At 37.7% G+C, this 26244-nt stretch overlaps 1 protein-coding gene across 6 annotated transcripts in view; it reads right to left on the bottom strand.

Moving 5' to 3' along the window:
• DST (dystonin) overlaps positions 1–26244 on the bottom strand; it is a 316491-nt gene that overhangs the window by 110056 nt on the left and 180191 nt on the right. For 4 of the 6 annotated variants that reach the window (XM_064447868.1, XM_064447872.1, XM_064447869.1 and 1 more), the window contains exons 33-37: positions 15223–15357; positions 12680–12768; positions 11925–12060; positions 1448–1600; positions 121–354 (exon numbers count right to left, since the gene is read on the bottom strand). In XM_064447868.1, coding sequence (XP_064303938.1) covers positions 121–354; positions 1448–1600; positions 11925–12060; positions 12680–12768; positions 15223–15357 — 747 coding nt within the window. The other 2 variants (XM_064447871.1, XM_009500403.2) reach the window with 2 other exon arrangements.

The raw sequence follows: 26244 nt of genomic DNA, 5'->3' as shown, positions 1-26244 counted from the left end.
AGTCACCCAAATGAAATATGACTTTTATCTCTCCACAGTGTATCAATAATAAGTTGCAAGACTAATCTCCTAAGACATGTCAAAAATTTGACTAAAGGTATGAAATGGTTGCCTACAAACCTTTTCTGTTTCCTGTTTAATTGCTGTTGTCATAGCTTTATCCAGTTCTTTTTTGGACTCTTCTGCCCTCTGGCTAAGGAGCAAACACTTTGTCTTAGCTTCATTCAGTTTCTGTTCAAGAATAGTCTTGTCTTCTTCTGACAGCTTTTCTCCATTTTCTTTCAAGAAGGTTTCAGTATTTTTCACAATCTCTGCCAGTGTCTGGGCACTCATTCTCATGTCTTTTTGTATCTCCTTTCGAGAAAAAAGAAAGCAAATAGGACTGACTAAATGATTCATCAGGTCTTTCCAATAAACTTTACTAGAACTATCTCTATTCTAGAGAAGCAGCACACTGGTCCTTTCTAACTTGGGAGAGTACACGATATATTACTAAACTGCAGCTAGGATTATTATAAAAAATAAAATCAATTCAACATCCAATCATGTTGCTGCAGCTCAATCTGTTTTTTTAATTGCAAGTGTGTTGGTTTACTCTCCTACTTAGATTGATGCCACTTTTTTTCTTTGTTTAGCAGCTCAAACATTGTATTTCCATGCACACAGAAGAAAATATATCTTATTCTTTAAATATCGAGACATAAAGTAAATCTGCTGCACTGTAGTTAGTAAGGTGAGTCTCCTGACAAATTCCATTCCATTGCTATCCTAATGGAAACCTGTGGAAAATAAGAGGATTGAATAAAAGCCAGAAGAAACTTGTAGTCATCTTTCCCAGGTGGAAGTTTTCCTGTATTTCCTGGGTTTGTTCAGGCCAGATATGCCATAAGAATTTTTTTCTTTAATTGTAATCCATCATAACATTTCACTCTTCAAAGAATGTTCAAGTCCATTAAAATTCAGAGCCAACAGGTGTTTAGTTTTAGTTTATCCAAAGCAGTTTGCCTAGTCCTATGACAGAGTCGGGTAAAAAAGCCTTGCAGCAAAATTCTTCAAAATACCGTAAATAGGAATAAGCACTCCACAATACCAGTTAAAAAGCTGGTTAAATTATTTTAGCATAATAAACAAGCGTAATTTTATCATATCTGACAGGAACAATCTTAAGCTAACATATAACAGACTTCATGCCTGGTCCAAGGGTGCTTCTTGAAACGTCTAGTACACACTCCCTATTCCAGTGTTTCTTTCCTCCCACTGGCACATACTGGAGTGTATTCATGGGCAGCAGTTTAAATGCACTCCATTAAGCCTTTACTTTTGGTAGGTCAAACAAATCTATTTTACTCTCCTCTCACATGACGGTCTTGTTATTCAACAAAACAGTCTAGTCAACTCCTCTGTGCACTCAGTCTTCTTTAACTTATCTGACTAGAATTGTTCATACCTCCTGTTTGGTCTGGTATTGTTCTAGCTCAGCCTTGCTGTCTCCAATAACAAGAGACTCTTGCTGTCCAATGAGGCGATTTTCAGTCTGTGTAAGCAAATCACAGATTTCCTGCAGCTTCTCTTTGCATTCCTGCTGCCGTTCAGCCACATCCTACATTAGAGCCAAATACAATCAAACAATAAAACAAAAACATCCTCACTTCAGGAACTAACAGGCACTCTCATAGGAATTGCTTTTGAACATCAGTATTGCAAAGCAATAATTTTAAAAGTATGCTGTAAACATGATAGCAGTGGTACAAAGAGCAAGATGAATATACAGAAGTTATGGATAAACCTCGAATATGTTGTAAGTTAAAGAGACCATGTTTGATGGAATTGCCCAATAGAAGTCTGGCCATGCACATATGTGAAAGATGAAATCTCCAAACAACAGGAGTGAAAATCCAGTTTCTTAACCACTTGAAACCTGTGATCAACACTTAATTCTGAAAAAAGGATATCAAAACAGAGGTTAGTTGTGATTGTGAGTTAGCTCTTGTTGGTATGCATAATATGTTACCTGAATAGAAAATGTTGACTTTTTAAGCAGTAGAAAAGAACACAACATGCAAGCTCATTATTGTTACTAAGTCCTAGAAAAGTTATTTGTGCCCTTCCTTTACTCAATTTTATGTTGGTTTTTTTTTCACAAAGTATGGCGAAAACAAATATTCTTAAAATGACCAAATAATAAAAATAGTACAAAGTCTTCAGAATGCTAAAACACCTTTCATTACGTGTAAACTGGTGGTTGAGGTGGTGGTTCTGAGTCTTAACAGTGCTTCTGTGAGAGTAGAGGAGATGCAGTTACACTGCAGCATCTTATTGGCCTCCTTTGACTACAAAGGCTGCTATGCTTGCCAACTGCAGCCATGCCAGCTGAAGAGGTAACTGTCCCAACTTGACTCATAGCCTTCCCAGTGCCCATGCTAGAACTGCAAATATCCTAGCTGATTTACTTATCTGTTTGTCCCTCTAACCTGTCTCAGTTAAAACAAGCCATGTTATTAAGGGTTTAAACAAATCTGGTTGGTTGACTATGAAGACCTAGAAAAAAGATCACATAAGCAGAATGACCTGGCAAATCAGAGGAAAAGAAAGTCTTCAGCAAGACAGAAGTGATGAGCGATGATGCGACAGTAAATTCATTGATCAACACAGCTACAGCCGGAAGAGTTCACGGCTTTATTTAAATACTGATATAGCTGCTGGACAAACAACACCTGTGAGAAAGCTCAAGTAAATTTCTCTCATTGCTAGAAAGAGCAGACCTGGTCACCTCAGGCTGTAAGGATGTTAATGCCCAAAACTGTATCTGTCCATAACCTAATATCCTGTTTCTGTGACTGTACCAAGGAAAGACAAAAATGACAATTCACCAAAGCTGACTGATACCATCTTCTTAGAACTATGAATGTACCTGTACTAAAACTGAGAAAATAGGAATACACTTAATGCTGTATGCTGGTATTAAAATTCCTCATCCATAGACAAAAACACTCAGCACATATTTACACAGAAAGGCAAACCTTCTGATCACCCAGCTCTTGCGCTGCCTGCAACTGAGTCTCTAAACTTTCCACTTGAGATGTTATTGCTTCCTGTACTTCCTGAAAAAATTTCTGGGTGGTATTTAAGAGCCTCAGCAGCTGTTTGCTCTGATTAGGAGAAAGGTCTTGGGCATGTTCAGAAATGAAGAACTGAACATCGAATGCAGTGGACTCCAGTTGCATTTTTTTACAGCTGAGCTCTGCAGCACTGTTCTGTAAATGAAGAGAAGAAAATGACTAGCAATGAAGACAAATACAATACAAATAAAACACAAGTATCGCCCCCTCTGTTCTTAGATCCTGTACAAAATGCTCTTGGGATACAGTTTGGCCACAGTAAATCAAAACTTTCTGTCAGAATCATTCTGACACATTCACATACAACATTTGAATTTGTGCATGGTTTGCTTCTGGGACAGTCCATGTCCAAGTAATAAATAAGATGACCTTGAACGTCTATTTGCTCTCTCATGGATGTCTGAAAACTGGCTAACCTTCAACTCTGGTAGATTTATGGCAGGTTAGGTTTAATGTTTCTAGGTTCTAGGTCTGAAGACCCAGAAATGTTAAAATATTTACTTAAAAGCATTCCTATTCTTAACTCCACAGTGAGAAGTCCCATTTCTAGCAATGTGGCAAAATCTGCCCATAGTTACACACTGTGCGTCCCCTATGACATCACCATGCATACCAGAACCCTATTAAAGCACAGTAAAATACTGTCATTTTTATCATTCATACATACAGAGGTATATGAACTTTACTAAAAACTTGACCTGATTTGTTTCTCATTACTCATTTCATGGAGTGTGTAATGAAGAGGCTTTTAACTCTCCTCATCTGTTCTCACATATAATTGATCTGGAAGGTAATTAAACTTCAGTAAAGATTCTGGATCTTTATTCATAAGATCCAATTTTAATCACTGAAATATTTGTATTATAAATTAGATTTCCAAAAAGGGTCACATTTATTGCAACCAATGTAAGCATAATCAATAGCTTTCTTAGTTAGACAAAACTTTTTTTCAAGATAAAAGGCAAATCAACAAGGATTATCAAGCAGTTTTCTGAAGTAATTAGTTCCAGCTGTCTGTTTAAGTGGTAGAGGTTAAAGAGCAGGTATACAAAACCTAGCTAATTATTCATAATAAGTAGTAACGTCTATCAGAAGCACCAGCACCTACCACAAAGGATACTTACTTTAAGTAGCTGTAAACTTTTCTTCACCTCTTCTATATCATTCGTATTCACTACAAAGTCGTTCACGATTTTACTGTTTTCTGTGATCCAGTCTGAAAATCTCTGCAGCTTGCTTAAAAGTTGCTGGTGTAATACTGCAAGCTTAGACTAGAAAGGGAAGTTGTATATTTATTTATGCCCCTGGAGTCTGGTCACATTTTCTGACGTATTAGACAGACTCATACATGTATTTTTATATTAAGATAAAACAAGATAAAGCAAAACCAAATAATTTCTTTCTAGCTGAATTACCTTGGAGAAAACCAAGATAAAAACATACACCCATAAAAACATACCATTTCCAACTCAATAGCACAGACTACTTGTTTTGCTCGTTTCGAAGATGTATCACAGACCACCAGAAATGCTTCCTGCAAATAGTCGTAGCTTATCTTTAGCTCTTTAAGTTTCTCCTCAGGAATATCCCTGTGACAAAACTTTAAAAACTCTTCTGTCAACTTCATGTCCTTTTTTAGGATAATTGCAAAGGTAGCCAATCCTGATTCAAATGACTACAAAGAGAATATATACAAAACGCATTAAGTTACTACGCAAGAAAGACATTTAAGTCTGAATTACTTTAATGATATTTGAAATCTCTCTCTTTTTTTTTATGAAGGGGCTTTTCCTAGCACCCATCACTGAAGTAACAAGCGTAAAGAACACTTCGCTTACCTCTAGTTGTTCCAATTCATCTTTTAGTATTTCCAGGTTGTTACTAATAGGCTGCTGGTTATCTAGGTGGCTTTTCATATCCTGAAGCACTGCCTGATGTCCTCGCATTTTGTCTGTTAACTTTACACATTGCTGTACTCCATCGACCTGAAATTTTAACAATAAAAGAAGTTTTCCAAATTGACAGACTTGAAAATAAGTAATAGAAGCCCCTGTTTTCATTATAATTTATTTTAAATTTATAATTTAAATTTTCAACCATTATTCCAGTTTAATTATTCTTTCCAGCACTTGGAAGGATTCATGCGATTCCTTTAACACAGGACATGTAGCGCATACCAGCTGTCGTTACTTACCATACTAGTGGGGGTGTCTTCTAGGACTGCTTCTTTTGTTTTGAAAAAAGCCTCAGTACAGCTTTTGGACAAGCTGTTTGTCTTCCCATGCTCCTGGTCACTTTTCCAAGCAATGCCTGTGTTGTCTGCCAATGTTTTCTCTTTAGCAATTTCTGATCCAAACTCTGATTGTTCTGTTGAGAAAAGAGTACAAAGCCCATCTACTTTGCCTTTACCATCCCGTTCTGTTGTGATACCAGCAACCTGTGAGGTTGTAAGCAAACTACTTATCAGCTCCTCTAACTTGCTTATACTTTCATCTCCAGGTGAGATTTGAAAAATCTCCACAAGTTCAGAAGTAGTAAGTTTTGGAACAGGAGTTTTCACGTCTGTTTCACCCTTCCTTTCATCTGGATCATCCATCTTTTCCTTGCAGGATTCTTGCTTCAGAATATCACGAAGGAGATCAGGACTTCTGCAATCAGGCCAAAGCAATGAAAGAGTACCACTGTCCTTTGGCTCTGTACATGGTGTGGTAACCATTAATGCAGTTCTAACTGCACTGCTTATTTGCTTGAGATTTGACCCACTAGACGTGTCACTCCTAAGCTGGGTGCTTCTAACCATTGCAAGTAAATTTTGCATTAAAGTTTTGGTATTGGAGTAACTTAGGGGTTCACCCTCCTGCGTGCAGTAAACATGTCCCATTTTCAATTTCCTTTGTAATATATTCTTTAAGTCTTCCATTAGTGCATCAGTCATTTCTGGCAATTGTGAAATACCTTCCTTTACTTGAAAATCTTTGCAGGGTGCAGTTTCCTTTTGTAATGACTGCATGGACATTTGTCCTTTTTTGAAATCATTTCCAAGGGAAGAAGTCTCACTGGCCATGAAGTTTTCTCCCTTTGTGTTTTTCAGCGTCTCATGTTCTTTCTGGGCACCATAACTCAAGTCAGGCCCCATGCTGCTCAGAATTGCAGAATAAACATCAGTGGTATGGGTACGACTCCCAGAAGGTAGCACTTCACTCCCATCCCTTGATTCTTTGGCATCCTCAGTACTTCCTAAAGCATCTGCTGTTATTGGGGAAAATTCAGTATCATTGCTGCTCTTGTTTTCTGAAAAGTCTTTAAGAATATTGTCAGTATTTTGACACATAACTCTCTCTGTTTCTTTAGTTATGCTAATTTCCTTTGGTTTCACTGTATCTGTTGGGGGGAAAGAGTAAGTGCATTCACTTGAATGCACTTCTTCTGTATCGAGCAGAAAATCCTTTTCATTCTGTATACCCTTTTCCCCTCTTTCCCTGTCCTCAAGGCAACAGGATTCAGTTTCATCCAATTCTGAATGGCTGCCTTCTTTTGCATCTGTTGTACATTGTTTTAAAAAAGCCGAAATGTTAAAATCTCTCTTAAATTCCTCTGATTTTGCACCACCTCCAACGTCAAGCAAACCTTGATCAACATTTACTTGTTCTTTACTTGAAACAGGAGTTTCTCTACCAGCTTTAATTACTGATGCATCAAATATTTCCCCAAGGCTTTCCATCTGAATGGGACTTTTACTTAGCCCCATGATATCACATTCCTCCAAAATATTTACTCTATTTTTATTTTCTGTAAGAATTTCAAAACCTTCTCCTATTTGACCATGCTTCCTACCAGTGACTGGATGTACTTGGTCACTAAGTGATCTATCACCAGGACTCACACAAGGCATATCCACAAGGAATTTGTTGTCCATTTGGGATGAACTTTCCTTTAGTTGTTCCATACCAGCCATATAGTTTAACACTTTTTCCTCTGCAAATACTGCTTCTCTCTGTCTTTGACCATGATTTGAATGTAACACTGGCATCGTACTTTCATCATCACCAGTAGCTTGCTTTGTAATTGGGAAGGCTATTACAGTAATGTCAGGTGGTGTCACAACATCATCAAGAAGCTGAGAACTTTGAACCTTAAGATGCCTTTTATTATTTTCCTCACTCCTACAGGACATCCATTTAGTGTCAAAGGTATTTTTAGACTGAATGGGCTTAGTAATATCTTGTGACATGTGTTTACTTTTGACACAAGTCCCATATTCATCTTCTGTTTCCTGCTGTCTGTCTTCTTCACTTGTACATGTAAGACTAACACATCTTTCCTCAGAAACATCTGATGCAGATTCACATTTTCCTGAATATAGTTTCCCATTTTCATGGTTAGACTGGATTTGCGAAGTATACCCTCTCTTCCAGCCTAAAGAATAGCAATGGTCATCAATATTCTGATCATTTCCATCACTCTTTTCTTGGTCTCCTAAGGAAATTAACAGCTGGTCACCTTTGCTTATACATTGACGGCGTGAGTAAAAAACATCCATTTCTTCATCACTGTCAGGATCAGTGTCAGAGTCATCATAGCTATCATAATACTCCTCATCATCTTCTTCCTCCTGTGTTCCTTCAGATTCATCCTCAGAGGACTCACTTTCTGCTTTCATTTCATCTTCCTCATTTCTGTCTCCTACTTCTGCTTCATACACCTTCTGTAAAGAACAAAGGCCCTCCTCCCTTCTTCCTTCACTCTCCAGAGTAACTGTTCTTTCCAGTTCTTTCCTGTTCCCTGTTCTTTCCATTTCCTCCTCAGGGATTCTTTCCATAGTTTCGACACTTGTAGAAGCTGTATTTACACTCTCAGGTAGACCTGTCAGATTTATATGGACAGTCTCTCCAACATCAGTTGCAAGTTCTTGAAAAGAGCTGGTTTCTTCTCTCATGGTTATTAGACCACCTCTCTCTTCTAGAAAACCTAATGGAACTGACATTTCAGACAATTCTGGCTCTGGTGTATCATCATCCCCCAACTGCAAGGTATCAAAACCATCATCACCTTGAGGACTGTCATAGGAATCATTGTCATCAATTTGTGGAGTATCATAGACATCACTGTCACCATCATCATCAACCTGAGGTGTTTCATAGGCGTCATCATCATCATCAAACTGAGAGCTGTCATCTTCAGAAGCCACCTTACTTACATGCTGCAAGCAGTTACTTTCAAGCTGTGGGATGCCATCACTCCCTTCTATGGATGAGTCAGAACTACTGTCACACAGCAGTAACTTGTCAAATGTAAGACTCCTTTCTTCTACTGTTAGCCTTTGTGCTATGCTGTTACTGTCCCCCACAGGTGGTCCATCATTTGTAACAGTATCACCATGCAATGAAGGCCTGCAGTGCACATCTCCAGTGTCTTCCAGACACAGCTTACTCTGCAAAACAGTACAATCCTCTGAGAATGGCCTGCCATGTACATAAAGATAGTCCTCCAGGGATGGCCTATTACATACATCAGCATAGTCCTGTAGAGGTTGCTCACGATATCCATTATCTTCAAACTGTAGCGTGTCACCATAGTGACCATCCAATCCTTCTGGATGTCTATATTCAGTATCTGCACTGATGGCTGAACCAAGGCTTCTCTGAAAATCATCTTTCTTGCTGCTATCCAGCACCCTTCTGCTATTGTCAGCTTGCAATATGTGAGGCCCATATTTTGGGCGCCTTTCCAGCTCTCTCCAGGTTTCATTATCTGACAAATCATTCACATTCAAGGAATTTTGTAAGGTTTTATCATTCCTGTTTTCATTACCCAGACTGTCTGTCATATAAATCTCTTCTTTCTCTGTTTCTGAAATAAGATTTGGACTTGAGTAATTTGAAACATATCCTTCAGTGTTTCCTGAATTTGCCTTCTGATTGTTATGCTTACGCAGTTCTGTCCACTCAGAAACCTCCAGAGGACCTCTGAGTGCATATCTGTCCATGGAATTTTGAGTGCTACTTACTATGTTTCTAAGATCTGTAGGGTTAGTTAACAACACCTCCTGTGTATATTCTGATTGCTCAGTACCAATAGCATTGCAAACATCTGGTCTACACACATGGAGATCTTCTCCCTTTGAAAATACAGAATTACCCAAATCTTCAAAGTGATTTAATTTCCTGTTATTAGAAGTATTCTCAGCACCTGAAAGATCACCCTGAACACTGCCAGCTGACTTGAGGTTAATTCCTTTTGGGCTTATGTATTTGCTATTAGACTTCATTTCTGACACATCAACATTGTACACAGCACCATCACCTTCCAGCAACATATTGATGGCTTCTTGCAGTTGTCCATCATATAATAAAAGTCTTCCTCCAGTGTTTGCATCCATATAACTATTTATCATCAGATAAGATATGAATAATTTCTTAGCTTGATCTGAATTATGACATACAGAGTCTTCTGTGCCAGAATCTTCACGTTCGTCCTCACAATCATGAAATACAGAGGGCAGGAATTCATATGTTGATAACCATTTTACAGCGTTTTTACAAGGGGACTCTAATTCTTCTACACTGGGCATTTTATCTGGTAAAGTCATGCTGGTCAAAACAGATACAGTATTGCTGTCTATTATCCCTGATTGTGCAGCCCTATCTAGACTGACTATTTCACAAGTTTCTGGAATGTAAAGCGCAACTATTTTCTGTCTATCATTTAGTATTTTGAATGCCAGCTCATTTGTTATCATCTCTTGGTGCAAAGAAGTTGATATAGGGAATATTTCACCAGTGTGAGGCCAAATCAGTCCAACAAACCCTCTCTGTGCTTCTAATACCAGCAGTGCACTGGTAGATGATATTAAGTTACATTGCACAGCTTCATCAACAGTCAAGCGCCGTCCTGAATTTGGACAAAGGATTCCACCAGTCTCAACCTGATGTGTGAGGATCCCACAAGCAGTGTCCTGATCTATCATCCCTTGTCTCATGGCCTCTTCCACAGTCATTCGCTTCCCTGAGTCAGGGTCAATTATACCTCCAGACATTAACTGAGCACCCAGGAGCCTGAACATTGTTTCCCGATCAATGAGTCCTTCATGGGCTGCCCTCAAAATAGTTATCTTCCTTCCACATTTGAACATGATTCTACCGTTTTCTTGTGGTTTCACAGGTAGGAGTCTTAACCCTGTTTGGTCATGTATTATGCTTCTATGAACCATCTGTTCAAGGGAAATCTTCTCAGCACAGTTGGGGTCTATGAGATCTTTACACATGTCTTGTCTTTCCAGAAGCTTTGCGTATAATGTTGGAGGAATCAGGTTTCTCTGGAAAGCATTCTGCAAAGTCAGGTTTTCTCCAGTAGATGGCAAAATCAAGTTCCCACTTGCAAGCTGATTCTCCAGAATTTTAACAGCCAAAGGTTCTGAAATTAGACCTTGTTCTAAAGCAGATACAACTGGAAGATTTGATATTGATGATTCTGAAATGAGCTTCTTTGCGTTACTTAATTCCTGCAACTGTAACAGAGCCTGCTCATCAATTAAGGCATGAGCTTTAGCTTCTTCCAAATCATAACATACTCCTAATTCTGGAGACATTATTCCTGAAAGGATCAGCTGATTTTCGAGCAATCTAATTCCAGTTTCGTAGTCAATAAAACCTTTTAAAATAGACTGAAAGACTGAAAGGACTTCTCCAGTCGTTTGGTCAATGACACCAGCAATGACTTTATTCACCTAAAAAGGAATATAAAAGAAATCTATCACTATTTTCAGACTGCCTATTTTAAATTTTCTTTTGATTTTGAATGCATGATAAGCATAAAAACATGTACTTACCAGGCCTGTAGAAATGCTGTGAATGTTAGCAGCTCAAATGCGCAAGTGATCTATGTCAGTCATTCAACAGCACACGATGTGATAAAAGATTTAAGATCAACATGCATCTGTGAAGTGAAAACCTACGCTTTGCGTACATAAACAGGGTTAGTGAAAGACAATAGAAGAAATTATTGCAGAGTGAGCAAATAGAAGATACACCTGAAAGGCAAATTTTCATGCTCTAAATGTCTGTGAAAGGTTAGAATATTCGGAAACAGTATGTGATTCAAAACAACCATGCTATTCATGTTTACAGCATACAGCACTTCTGTATATACACTCAACAATAAGGAATCAGATACTCTAGCACCAAATATTGCATTTAGTTCGCATGGAAAGCATGAAGTCAGTTTGGCAACATTATTTGAACGAATTATACAGACGCTGCCTCTATGCATATATGAGAACACTCATTTGCAACATAATTTCTGAGAATTCCATATGTAAGATTAAGATCCATTAACAAATATATTTGTAGTGTCTCAGAGCTAATCACATTATGTGCTCCCATTTTCATTTCCAGACAAATTTTAAGAAAAAATGAAAGTAAATCTCTTCTAGGACATTTCTGAGTGGTATATGGGAGAGATTAACATGTTATTTTATGGTGTCATTTTTGCAGCAGAAACATAGACTTATCTAGCAGTCAAAGAATGGCTTTTAAGAGAAGAGTTAAGAGATGAATGATTTGTTTATCTTTCTTCATGCAAGGCACACATTATTTACAAAAAAATCTGATGAGCTGAATGTTCATATGCACAGGTAAGGTCACACACAGTATTCCATAGCAAATACACAAAACCTGCAGTCAATTAAATCTCAAGTTCCTTTACACACTGTTAATTGCAGCTTCTCCTATTAAATGATCATGTGTAGTTCCAAAACCATGCAGTAAATCTCAAAAGAGAGTGAAACATAAGTTTCAGTCTTTTTACCTTTTCTTGCATCTTTTCATCACCCAGATACTGTGTTTCCTGCAGCTGCTTCAAAGCTTCATTGGATAACAAGCTGTAGCTTTCCTGGAGGGATCTGACTTGCTTTTCCATTTCATTTCTCTCTTCATCTGTCATTCTATTAAGAAAAAAAGAAAAATTTAAAAAAGGAGATCTCTTTGGTAATTTGTAACCTGCAGGGAGTGATCTCCTTACCTTTACATAAAAAAAGGGGGCTGAAATTGGTAAAAGTAGTCTGAAAAAAATATAGCCTAATTATGAATATGTTCAAGAAAGCTACAATCCACTTTTAGTCGTTCAGAAAAAGAAGTTGCATTAATCTAGAATTTATGCTGAATTATCACTGAAGTATTTAATATTTGCAAGGAGTCACGAGATACCTGAGCAATTTAATATCTTAAACAGTCTGGTTTCAGAAATAGGTGAAAAAAACTTGTGACATAAACATCAAGTACTAGTTTACTACTAACTTGTTAATTATTTTCACTTCAAATAAAAACTACTATCTAATGGGTTTTTTAAGCTAACCAGATATATAGAAACGTAGCCCAATTCTTGAAATAAACAAAACTGCATCACGCTTCCCAAAATGGGAAGACAAAATTCTAAAATTAAAGAAAAAACCTGACAAATTTGTATGTTTGGAACTGTAAGATGAAGATATGACTTCTTTTTAAGCAAACAGTATGTACCAATTCAATTAATTTACATTATTTCAAAATTAAAAAATGGCATACTTGTCACTGTGCTTAGCTAAAAATGACTGAGTAGTCTGCAGAGCTTCAGCTATTTGTTCTTTCTTGGTTGACATTTCATCCAGGGAAATCTGAAAAATAAACAGCCTGTGTTCAAGACTTAACTATGCATATATATAAAAAACAAACAAACAGTATAGTATTTCTGTCTGGGACTAAACTCAGTGGTGTAAGAACCTCTTTTTTTTCTTCTTTAAATACTAGCTATTCTTAGAGCAATATTATCTGCTATGAAATTGTATCATTTATATATGGATAAGTTGTCACGCTACGCCTTTTGGTTAAATAAGCTGTTTGTATTAGAAAACTACTGGATAAGACAAAAGAATTTATTTTAAAATGTTATGTGTTTGAAAATTAACTGATCATTTAAAAACACTTCTTACAGTTGGCACAGTTTAAATCAGCTTTATAAAGATATGTGTACAGTGGTCATGTTCAAGAAGTTGCTCACCAATATGAGAGGTAATAACTTTTTTTAAAAAGCCATACCAGAAGGCGACAAACCTTCATGAAATTCAATGACGGAGACAAACGCAGTATCAGGAAAAAATGAATTATTTATTAATATTCTCCCTGCCATCCTTTCTGTGTCATTCCCACTAAAGCACTTGTTCTGGCAGAGGAACTTGCAAGAATTTAATCTTTTAACTTTTGTGAGAGACTGCCTGCAGTCACTTCAGAGAAAAGCAGTGATTTTGGATAAATAAAGGCAGAGTATCATGAGGGAGTGGAGACTTCATTAGCAAGCCTGGCGTATGTTCAATGTTGGTGCTAAGAGAACTCTAGCAAGGTGCTTGGGCCCTGCATTCACCCAGGTCTTGACACAACCAACTTTGCCCCTATGCGCATCACATCAAAGGGCCTGAACATGGCCTTGAACAGAGTCTCCCTTTGCAATCATGACCAGCAAGCAATGCCAGCACTCATGCTGCTTGGACAGAAACTGAGAGCAAGCACTGTATGCGCTACACAAGAAGGTGACGTGAGCGGGCTGAGGTAGCAGGCGGGGTCATGAGCTCCACCTTGCTCAGGGAACCGGCATTGCTGCGGCTGCTACATGTGCCCTGTCAGTACTGGCACCACCTTCTCCACGGCTACTCTCCACAGCAACCCCAAACCACTCTGTGAAATGTATTTCAGCTAACATCAGCTATCAAATCAGTAGTCTATGTGTTTCTAGAAAACTTGTCAAGGCACCTATGCTAGTCAGTGCAGACCCAAGACCAATCACCTCTGGAAGGTGACGCTACCTCGCTGGGCTGTTTCACAAAGGAAGGAAACACCCTTGGCAAATGCCCATCTCCCATAGGCTGAAGGAAGCTGAGGCGGCTAACTCAAGTTACTCGCTGAGGGCTCAGACTGGATGGGGAAGATGCCAGCCATAGCTCTTGTGGTAAGCTGAGATGCTCTAAAGAGTTGAGCACTGCCCAACGCTGAGAAAGGTTTGCACTGTTGTCATTAACAAGGGCATACAAAACCAGTGTTGAATGTATTTGCAAATCCCGATCCTATTAGTGATTTACCAATCTATACGCACAAATCAATACAAGTTTACTTCCTCCTATACATATAGGGACAAATTCAATAACAAAACAGATTAACTAGTTAGACTAGTTAACTAAACAGCCTGACTAACTAGTCCTCTATGAACAAGCAATGTGCTGGAACCAGTGGCCACCAGCCTGCCCAACAGCAGGCTTTATCTATGCACACACTTCTCCAGTGGTTCTAACTGGCACCAGCATGTGTGACCAAAATGAAGACACAGGAACAGACTGCCAGGAGGGCCAAAACCATGTTTGCATGACCACCCATCCAGCCCTGTAGTGAGGGGTGTGGAAAAGACACTGCTCTGTCTCTCTGCTCCTCAGTGTGCAGGTAGACCTTCACCTACTGATATCTTTCAGGTGTCACAAACCTATTTTGTGGGACAAGCCTAGCAGGGGAGCGGTTAGAAATGATGGGAAACCTCACAGATGGAAACTAATGATCAGAGTTACAACTGTACACAATGACAATGTACCTGTTAAATAGAATGGCGGCAAGATGGGCCACTCCAGCAGCCTGTGGACTAGTGCAATAATAAAGAGGGCTCAGTCCACACCTGCTGTATTCCCTAAGACAGCAGTTTTGACTATCCCATAAGAGGACCCCTCAAAATAATTTTTAAACAGCAAATAGAAAGAAACCTGGCCCTCAGGCCAACTCTCTCCTTGCTGGTGCCAGGGTAGAAATTACGAGACTTATTCACTGAGCTATTTCAGGACCAGAGGGCAGACCTCCGAAGTACCATCCTACCAAGATGTACTCTCCTTCTACAAAGGCTGAGTTATGGTCTGCAGGGTCTACACTTGTGCTCATTTACCCAACCCTCCACTCACAACCAAATGTGAAATTACCTCTTTAGTAAAATGTGGATGGTGATTTGAAGGAAAAAAAGTATTTATGGAATATTTCTCATTTTAATTAATACAGAAAGCTAAAAAGAGGAAGTGATATTTTACTAAAAGACATCTGTGTACCTGCTGCTTAGGTAAATCTGTCTTTTCAGACTTTTCTCCTTCTTCTTTGCTTAGTGTCTTGCTGAGATTTGACACCCATTTCAGTAAATCCCCAGCTTTCTCAACATGTTCCTTCTTTTCTTCTTCCATTGACTTCTGATGAGCACCACGAATTATAAAAAACATGTAAATGTAAATTGTTGGGATATTTAACATTAACGTCCCTAGAATCACAATGCTACCACAATGGCAGTATTATCACATATACATAAAGCGAATTCTTTTTATTTATCACCACATGCGTTGCTATGACACTTTGATGTAGGAACAAAAATGCCACATCATAATAGACACTAACAAAATAATTCCTCAAATGATTTGTAATTATGATTACAGTGCTTATTCATACACATGTACATTCATTATAGAATGATTGATACTAAGAAAAAGCATAGCTTCCCAGCCATTACTCAGCAGATAAAATCTAAACAACATTTGCATATAAAGTATCTTTGAATTGCTGCCTTTGCATTACCCTCAGGTGTGGATATGTACAGCCACAGCATAGGATATCAGTATCTTGCAATCTATGCACATGGATTACTAAATTACAATCAGGAAGAATACATTGCTTTTTTGTCTTCAGAAACAAGAACAATAAAAGTGAAATACTGAGACGTTTCATTTTTTTCTGCACAGGAAAATATATTTCTTTTTATAGTAGTATAACCTGTTAGTAGTTTGAAATTGATCAGTACTTAAACACATTTAAGCTTTTCCATGTATCACAAGTAAAAATGAAGCCATTTTATTTGAATGGAATTTTTTTAATTGGATACGTAATTGTAATTCATTTGCCTATTAGAGCATGACGATTCTTGAAAAAATAAAGTTACCTGAAGTGAGAGAAAAAAATTAGAATATGAATAGCCCATCAAAATTAATGAATACCAGTGTGAGAAAAATTACTTATGCATACATGTTTACTGGAACGCCGATTTAACCCTTGTATACTTTATTGCCACTTTTGTAAAATAAATGGTATCTGCAAACTGATTTGTAATATTAAGTATCAGGTTACATGAAATACTGCATTGTCTTAATTTGCAAAATGGGCAATCCCTTCCAATTTTTAACGTAAGAATCTGATTCTTGTCTCACCTACATCTACCCATTTTGGTCTAATGTTAACTTCACCAACCTCGGAATAACTTCTGATTTACACTACCTACATGTAGACAATGTTGGACAAGGCCTTCAGGCAAAGACTGAACACACAGGCTGCATTTTAAATTATTAATCTGCCTTAGTTTATCTCTAAATTTCAACTTGTAATAACATGTAATAGATAATTCCAGCTTTAGTGGTTTATATTAATTAGTGATTTGTACTAAGTAGTTTTACAGCCACTCATAATTATGTTAGAAAACACCACTTAGTATTTTCCAGAAAGGCCATCATAGGTCTTTTCCTTGACTTGAATGGGTTTTAAAGCAAGCCCCAAAAGGAGTAGTAATATCTTTGTTCCATTACGAGTTATAGTAAAGACTGGAAATTCCCGTTTTCATGGGCTGAGCTGCTTCTAACAATCGCAGCCCTGTGTGGCAATCAAAAACAGCTTTCTCTAAAGCTTCTTTGTAGGTTAACTTCTTCTTCGTTTTGGGGCATGTTAAAACTTTAACATACAATTTCTCATCTTTCATCTTTGTAGCTGTGACAGCATCAATAATACCATTCTTAATTGCATCCTCCATTGTTAATCTGGAATGAGACTTTGGATCTATCAACCCACCAGTCAGGTACTGATACTCAAGGCAGCGCATACCTGTTTCTTTGTCTATGGCATTTAAGTGCATAGCTTCAACAGCTGACATAACTGTGTTCCTTACAGGGTGAATGATCCCAGTAAAGATCAGTTCACACTGCTGGATTTGCTTGGCACAACCATCATCGATTAACTCCCTTTGCAAAGCTTCTGAAACACTGTACTTTTTCCCAGTAAATGGATCAATTATGCCTCCTGTACTAACCTGAGCTTCAAGACACCGGAGGGCAGTAACTCTATCTACCAAGTTTTTGCGTGAGGCTTTTAAAACTGGAATTCTTTCATTGGTTTCAGAGAGCCAGAACCCTGCAATAGGACTGTTTAAATCTTTATTTGGCTGTGAACTGCTAACTAAAATATCTCCAAACTCATTAGCTGTGATTAAACCCTGCTTATATTTATTGACTAATGTTCTGCTAATCCTAACCTGATTTAAGATCTCCTCAATATTGAACTGTATACCGGTTTTAAGATCTGTAAGTAAAAGAAAAGAATTCCCATCAGAGTCAAAACATGTAGACTCCTTCCAATCAAACTCCTGTTTGGAAAGCTCAAGATATGTAGCTTTATCAACACAGTTTTTTTGATAAGCCTCATATGAAGTCATTTCAGCTCCTGTTTTGATGTCTACTACAGAAATTTTATGACTTCTCTCTGGTGATGGGCTGCTTATTTTCCTTTCACCAACTGGAAGCAGAAAGCATTTACTGCATACACTGAACAAACACATTTTCAGCAAATCACAGTAGTACATAGCTTTCCTGTTATTTGGATTGTGAAAACATTTTGCATTACTAGAAGGTTCATGCAAAAATTTTAAAATTGTGTTATTAAGCAAGCCAAGCTGCACGGCGGTTTCTGGAGGTACACGAACACTTCTTACAGGATCAATGACCCCCCCACTTGCAATCTGAGCCTCAAGGATATTTTTACCTTTTTGTCTTTCTAAGAGTCGAGCTTCCATAGCCTGATACACAGAGATCACTTTCCCAGCGCAGCAATAGCCCAAAACAGCTTTCTCTGCCTGAAGCAGTCTACTCTTGAATTCATTATCTGCAAGCCCTCGAACAACTGAATCATCGACAGAGAATTTCTGACCTGTTGTGGGATCAATGATGAAACCAGTAGCTGCTTGGGCCTCTAAAAATGCCAATGCCAATGCTTTTCCTATGATCTTTCTCTTTGCTGCTGAAGCAAAAGAGAGTATCTCTTTGCTGGATTCAAGGTACAGCCCAGCTATAGCTGTAGGTTTAGTTAAAAACTTTTCAAGACTTTTCTGAACCTCTTCAACAGTTTTTTGCCCTGAACGGAGCTGCTCAACCGTAAACCTGTCTAGAAGTTTAACTTCGGTCAACTGTCTGGCAGTTACATCATGTCGGAGACCTTGAAATTTAATATCATCGTATTCCTCTGTAAAATATTCCAACTGAGTAACATCATCAACAGTTTTCAAAATCTCTTCCCCTAAGAAAGGGCTCATCTTTGCAAAGTCTTCACTCCTAAACCCTTCGGATGTTTTGTATCCCTCAAACATTCTCTCTTCATTATCAAAAGTCTTGTCATTTTCTTGGTTTAATGTTGTGACTTCAACATGCATGTCATACTGCTTGTTCTTCACTATCTGTAAATAGGAATTTTTTGACACAGTGAGAAATACATCTGCAGAACTATGCTGTACATAATTCACTCCCAAATCCACCACCAGAGAAACAAAATGGAGAACTTATATTTAAGTTGGAAAGGAGAATTGCTACTAGCACTGGAGAGCAGAGAAATATATATAGCTAGAATTTTAAAGTGCATTTGCCATTTCAAATATTTATTCAATAACAGGAATACAACTAGACTAAGCAACAATAACTTTGTTTGTTACTATATGAACTCAGTGCCATTAATCAAAGCTTATTTTGACCAATAATGATACAATGGTGTATGTGAAGTCCTACTTTCAATACAAACTTTTTAAATAATGTGCTTCTTAGATATTAACAAACCTGCTACAAAGGTCTAACGAAAAGCTTTTTGTGTCATGTAAGAATGAAGGGGTTCCCTTCACCGAGATAAGAACATAAGAAACCTTAGAGAGAATACAGAATAGTGATAAAGCATAACTAAAAACAAACAAAGAAATAGAATAGCAAAAACCAGCACTAGGAAGGCAAACCCTCACAAAACTTAGTGTGTACCTCCAAGGGATGCAGTTTTACCACTCCCAATTCATGTTTCATGTCTTCTCCATGCCTAATAGTTTGCCTGGAACTGTGTAGGCTCCTGTTTGTCAATTTGTCCCTTTCAGATGTTCCAGAGATTTGGCTTGCTTTATCAAAAGTTATCTGGAACTGTGTACTCATTTCAGAAACAAACTCTGTAAAAGATTGTGGGCTTGCATCTTCTTCTAGTGACTGGTTTATTCTTGACATCTGGAACTGCACCTCTCTTGGTATGGTACCATCAGCACTCAGGTACAATGTATTGTCTTCTATTTGATCAGATTTAAAACCTGATCTCTCCTGTTTTTGCCTTAACAAAGGTGAGCTAGGTTTTGCATGTGGAGGAAGCTGTTCAAATTCTCTAGCTGTTGTGTCCCTCTGGTAATTGAAATCATTCCCTCTTCTCTCACAACTGAATTTGAAGCCAGAATCTTGGAGTTTATTATTTTGCTGAACTTCATTCTGAAACAAAAGAAACCTGTGCTCACTCTCCTTGACCTGCAGGTCCATTTTCTGTTTCAAGCTCTCAACCGTGCGCTTCTGCACGTCCAATTCTTCCTCGAGTTTCCTGCACTTCTGGTGATAGTCCATTTCAGCCTGCTTCCCTTGCTGTAGCTGTTCGTGACATTTTTTAAGCCTTTCTTGTAGATCTTCCATTTGTAACTTGTACAACATGGTGTTTTCCTCAGCCATGTGCTTTTCCTGCTGAAGAGCAACACATTCTAGCTTTATGCCAGAAATGTCCTTTTCTGTCATGCTATGGGATTCCAGTAATTTTTCAGCTTTTTTCCTAAATTCTTCTGCAGAGTGTTTAAACTTAATGGATTCTTCCTGAAACAGAATCATTTTCTTGCGTGCCATTTGTTCATCCAGAGTCTTCTGATGGAGTTCATCCTGTAATTTTTTTAATTTACTACTTAGGTCTTGTATATGAGCTTGTTGTAGTTGTATCTTCTGCTCATTCACCCTCTTTTCCATACTTAGAGCATTCATTTGGGCATTTAGATTTTTAACCTCCCGGTCAATGGTCAGGGTGGAAGCACTTTGTTTATCACATTTTTGTTTATATTCACTAGCTAAGTCTTTTGTTTTTGCTAGATCAACTTCTAGGCTTTTAATTTTACATATGAATTCTTGCTCAATTATTGTTTGCTTGTGCAATTGTTCATTTGTTGTACGCAGTTGCTCTTTGAAACCATCTGCTAGGGCTTTTAATGCATCATTTTTCCTCTGAATACTTTGTTTTTCTGAAGTAATCTTCTCTGATTCAGACTGAATTTGCTTCATCTGTAGTTTTGTTTCAGTATTCCATTTATTAAGGTCCTCTATCTTTCGTTTCAATGTTTCTGACACCTGATTACTTTTGGCTAATTCATTCCTCAGCATCTGAAGTTCCTGCTGGTTTTCCTTCTCTACTTTTGTTTTTTGAAGTAACTGGTCTTGAATTTTCTTATATTGGTCTTGAAGATTATTTGCTTCTCCTTTGCATGACTGTGTTCTGTGTTCAGCTGCCAGTTTCTCTTTTTGAAGAGAACTGATTTGTGAATTTAAATGTTTGATAGTGATTTCAGTTTTTGTCTGTGATCTAGTTAATTCCTCTACTTCTCTTTTTAGCTGTGCCTTTTCTTGATGAACAGATTTCAGCTCCTCCTGGTAGTTCATCTTAATTTTCTTAAGATCTATAGCTTCTTGCATCATCTCTTCAGCTTTATCTGTGGTTCTGTGTAGCTGCTTGTCCAGTTCTTTCAACTGTTGCAAATATCCCTGCTCTACTTGGTCTTTTTCCTCCAACTTAATTTTTAGGCACTTAAGCTCACTATTGACTTTATCTAGCTTTTCTTTTAACAAACGAGACTTTTCTTCGACTGATGATTTCTGAAGCTCAATTTCATTCAGTTCATATTTCAGGTCTTTAATAGTTTTATCAGCTTTTTTGTTAGCAAGGGTTAGCTCATCTATCTTCTGTTTAAGCTCTTCTACTTTTTTGGCTTCATGTTTCTTCTGGAAACTTGTAATTTCAGAATCAGTCCTACAGTGGCTGCCTTGCTCAGCTGTGAAAGTTGGCAGAGAAGTTTCTCTAGTTAAAGAGTACCTGCCTTCAACAACCTTCCTTCTCACTTCAGTTTTCTCTTTTCCTTGCAACTTTGATAGATTCCCTTTAAATTCAAGATCTTGTTCCATTTGCTTTATCAGTTTCATGAGTTTCTCCTCTCCTTCTGTTTTTTTCTTCAGCTCCTCCATTAAGGTATTTTTTTGTTGCTCTAAATCATGAAGATTAGTATCTTTTCTTCTTAGATGCTCTTCAAGGTTTCTTCTGGTCAAGGTGCTTTCTTCTATTTGATTTCGAAAAGCACGGAGGTTTTCTTCCAGTATACTTCTTTGAGTGTCCGCCTGAAAAATGAGCTGCCTTACACACTCCAACTCCTGCTCTGCATCTGCCTTCTCTTTCTCAATGCTCTCTAGATCTATACGACACTGCTTTGCCTCTTGCTCAGCCTTGGTCTTCTGAAGACAGATCTCTTCCATGTCCTTTTGCTGCTTCTTCAGCTCCTTTTCTGCAGCTTCCCTCACTTTAGGGAGCTCCTGTTCCACTTGGAGTTTTTTTTTCTTCATATCCTCCAACATCTCCTCAAGTGTTTTTACCTTTCCCAGAAGTTTTCTGTTCTCATCGATTGTGCTGTTTTGCTGTGCCATTAGATCTGAATATGCCTCACGCGCTGATGACTCCTTATCCTTTAAAATCTGTAAAAGAGCAAGATGAGTTGGAATGTGCTTTTTGTAATACAGCATACAAAATGTGGTAGGCTCTTTGAAAAGCAGAGTGGAAAGTACTTACTCATATATATATAGTACGTCCAGAAAGTAGGACAAGCAGTTCCCACCACCATCACCTTCTCTTGATACAGTAACCTTCAGGAAGTTACCATTAGCCAAATATGAAACCCTTCAGAAAGACATCCACAAAGCGAAGAAGTCCTGAAGCCTCTCACTTCAGTCAGATGCCTCTTAGCGGTAAGCAGCGTCAAACAGGAGCTTGCATATGCTTCTTCTCCAAACAAACAGGTAGAGCAAACAGTGAGCCAAACACCAGGTGCAAGAATTCCCAAGGAGAAAGTGGCCTACCATTTCTGGATCAGTTCAGTAGGAATTGGAAGGAAGATTTCACGCTTGCAAGCACAAGTAACAGAAGAGAAGTTTGGAAATCCCCTCCAAGAAAAGAAGCAGCATCTAGAGCTACAGCCAAGATGCATCAGCTCCAGAAAGAGAAGTATCTAAACCCAGCGCATCCATGCTCCGTAGTGTGCTCCACAGTCCCAATGCCTCTACTGGCTCAGCTGGGGAACTGGTAAGAGCACAGCTGCTCTGCAGTGTAGACACAGAAGTATAAGCATGGTGATTAGCAAAATCCTAGTGAAAACCACTCGGCTAGTAGTCTCCAAATGTTGGCAGATCAAGGGAAGCTCTTATAAGCAAGATATGTATCCACCAGTAATAATATGGTTGAAACCATACATACCTTGTCTTCATTAGCACTATTATGGTGCTAGTTACCGTGTGAGCTAACATGAGGTAAGAACACACCTATATTCCTATGATCATACAAACATGGCATGAAGGGTAAGTAAAGCAACAGTTCCAAATAAACAAAATGTTGGTTTAGCTCAAATTTACCATATTTACTTGATTTTCCATTTGAGAAACAAAACTTATTTCCTAAAAGGCTAATGCAAAGGCAGCTGCTTCAGTTCCTCTCCATATTTCCCAGTCACAATTCTGAACAGACCCCAACAGATACAAAACATTTAGGTTAGTTTCTTATCAGATCTCCTTTCATGCTCTCATAGACACCAAATCTAATGTGTTATGCTTGAAAAAGAAGAACCAAAAATACAGTCACAAACTATATCTTGTTAGCTTTCATTATTTCTAATCGACATGGCTGAGCATCAGCTGGGTGGAGAAAAGGATGTAATCAGATAGTAATACAAAAATCAACAAAAGTAAATTTATAAGAACTTTAAAAATGTAAGCATTTCAAATTGCAAAGTAATTAACATCATTGGCATACTCACTGTTTAAATTACGTTCAATCAATTTTAAATCATTTGACTTTGACATATTTTGAGATTCAAATGTTGATTTAGTTTGGTTTAGAATCATTCTTAAATTAACTATTTCATCTGCATTGCATAAAAACTCTGGTACCTTAATAATAGATGTGCTCCTTTTCTCTTCATTATTGTTTCTTTTTTTTTGCTTTTCTTTTTTTTCAAGTGAGGCTTTTTTCCCTGTTTTTTCACAGAATATTTTCTGGAGTTCAGGTTTTTTTCCAGGAACTTTTGTGCTATGACCCTTATCTCTACTGTCCATTTCTGCAACTAGCAATAAATCTTTACATTTTTGACCCTGTTCTAACTCGTGTTCTCCACTCTGCTTCTTCCCGCTTACATTTATGTTGTCCAAACAATAAACTTTACGCTGTAATATTTTCTTCTCACTTACTTTCTCATCGTGACTCAAAAGCTTTTTTGCTAATCCATGTTCTGATAATGGAAAATTATCCTCTCCTCCAGAAGTTATTTCTGAGAGGGCTCTATCTGCATTTAAATCACCAGCATTTCCTAACAATACCATACCTAAACTTGGATCACTCCGCACTGCTGATACTTCAAAATCTAACGGATAAGATTCAGAGACTTTTGCTGCACACTGATTCTCTGAAATATTTCCTGAAGAAACAGTGAAAATTTCTCGCATTGTACTCCTGGCTTCATCTGCATTTAAGTTTCTCTTTTCTAGGATTTCGGTTTCTGCTATGAAGCAACCTTTATCCAGAAATGCACTGTGCAGTTTGTTTGTATCCTTTTCAACACTACCAGAAATGCCTGGATTGCTCACAGATTGCAAATTTGACTTTGTTTTTTCACTGCCATTGTGCACTGCCAGCTCCCTGAAAGAGCATGCAACTTTCTCTAAAGGTGTTGCAACCCTTACACCTGAGAGAGCGTCACCTTTTTCACCATACACTTGAAACTCTCTGTCTTCAGAGTTTAAAGTATTATGGCTATTACCTTCTGCAAAGCAATGTTCTTTACGTTGACATTCAAAATGAGTTCTTGGTGAAAAATGTTGCTGCTTGTAAGGGCTGATATCCAGGGCATGCTTTCCAGTTTTTTGAGTAATTTTACCTTTCCTCGTTGTTAGCTCAAAATTAGTTTCTGACTGCACCTCACATTCTTCCTTTGTTAGAACATCATTCCCTGCCTTTCTTGAACATTTTTTTCCTGTGGTTTTGTGTATCATTTCCACTTCAGGCAACTTTTTTGATACTCCCTCTGTTTTCTGTCTCTCCCCATTAACAATATGCTCACCTAACATTTCACCAGCATTGTTATTCACACTCCCACAGATCTCAACTGAAACAAAACAATCTTTTCTACTGCTTTCTTCTTCTTTGCTTCGATTACCAGAACCCATTAAATTATCTTGCTCTGCATGTAACTTATTTTCTCTGTTGCCGCTAATGCTTTCTTGACCACTGAAATTTAAAAATTGCTTTAATGTTCTATCAGTTTTGATTTTATCAGATCTGTCTACATCTAATTTTCTTCTGTCAGTTTTCAATTTATTTTCTGTGTGTTTAGGTTTCTTGGAAGAGTTATCTTTTTGCAAATATTCCACATCCATCATGCTTTCATTAGGTGTGTTTTCGTCTCTGAATTCAACAGCTTCATTACATCCCAGATGTTGAAAGGCTTCAGCTGACTTCACAGGTTGCTGGAGTTCTCTCCCCTCTGGTAAGCTCTGAGCATGACAGCACATGGATTAAGCTGAGGTATCATGGAAAGAATCTTTATCTTTTTTTCCTTTATTCTGTGCATTCTTAATGCCATTACTGAGAGTTAGGAAGAAAGACTGTCATGGAAGAAAATCTTAGAACAATCACAGACTTCAAAGATCTGATCCCAGAAAAAAAAATAATTATCATCATTCCTTTGAAAAGGATTATTCATCTTCTGATTTGCTACCCTGATTACATAAAAAAAACCCCACCATCAAATCACTTTGAGACTGGAAACCTACTTATGTTATCTTCAAAGAAGCTATCAAATATTTAGAAGGCTGCTGGAAGGTGGAGGAGAATGGAAGATATGTGTGGGGGGTGTTTTCCAAAAAAGCAGTCCTGGAGATTCAGAGCAGACAAGCTCAAAAGAGTTTAAAAGATTCCATTTGCTCTTGAAGAACGTGAAGCCTATCAGCTTTCACCAGTTTCTTGATCCTTGTTTCAACTCCTGTACTTTGTTTCACTTTTTATCCTTGATACCATTAGCATTATTAGTCATACTAAATCCTCACTTATAATGGCTACGTATCAACAAATATTATATATTTCCTTCCGTATGCTCCATGACTTCATGATGCACAAAGATACATGCTGTCAGTGTTACAGTTTGTCCAGAGGTACTAATCACCAAGAAAACTCAATAAAGACAAAGCCAGCACCAAAACTACATAACATTTGTTTAAGAACTCCAATTGTTTTTCTGTAATAACAACATTAAAATTTATACCCTGATGAGAGTGTTCTCCAATTTTATGTAATTAATTTATATAGGACTACATTTAAAATGGGTACAGTTAATTACAGGACTACATTTAATATGGGCATTATTTTAGAGATATGCACTTTACAGACTATACTAAAACACTATAGTCCTTGAAGAATGACTATACTATCTCTTTCAGAGAGAAAGATTTCCAAAGAAAGTGAAGAATTTAAAAGTATTTTCTCTCATTTATTTGGAAGGCTGATTCTGCAGCAAGCATGCATTTTTGCGTAATTTGTCTGCTCAATTTCAGTAACCTACTCATGTTAATAAGATTCAATGCTAGAGCATAAATAAAATGCTGTTTGACCCCAAGGAATCAATACAGTAGAAAGGTAGAAGGAAAAAAAAGGATCTAACCATGTCAAAGAAACTTAAGAAATTAATTAACAGGGCATTG

This window comes from Phalacrocorax carbo, chromosome 3 (assembly GCF_963921805.1).
Source record: "Phalacrocorax carbo chromosome 3, bPhaCar2.1, whole genome shotgun sequence".
NCBI classification, from domain to species: Eukaryota; Metazoa; Chordata; class Aves; order Suliformes; family Phalacrocoracidae; genus Phalacrocorax; species Phalacrocorax carbo.
This window is presented reverse-complemented; position numbering and strand designations above follow the sequence as displayed.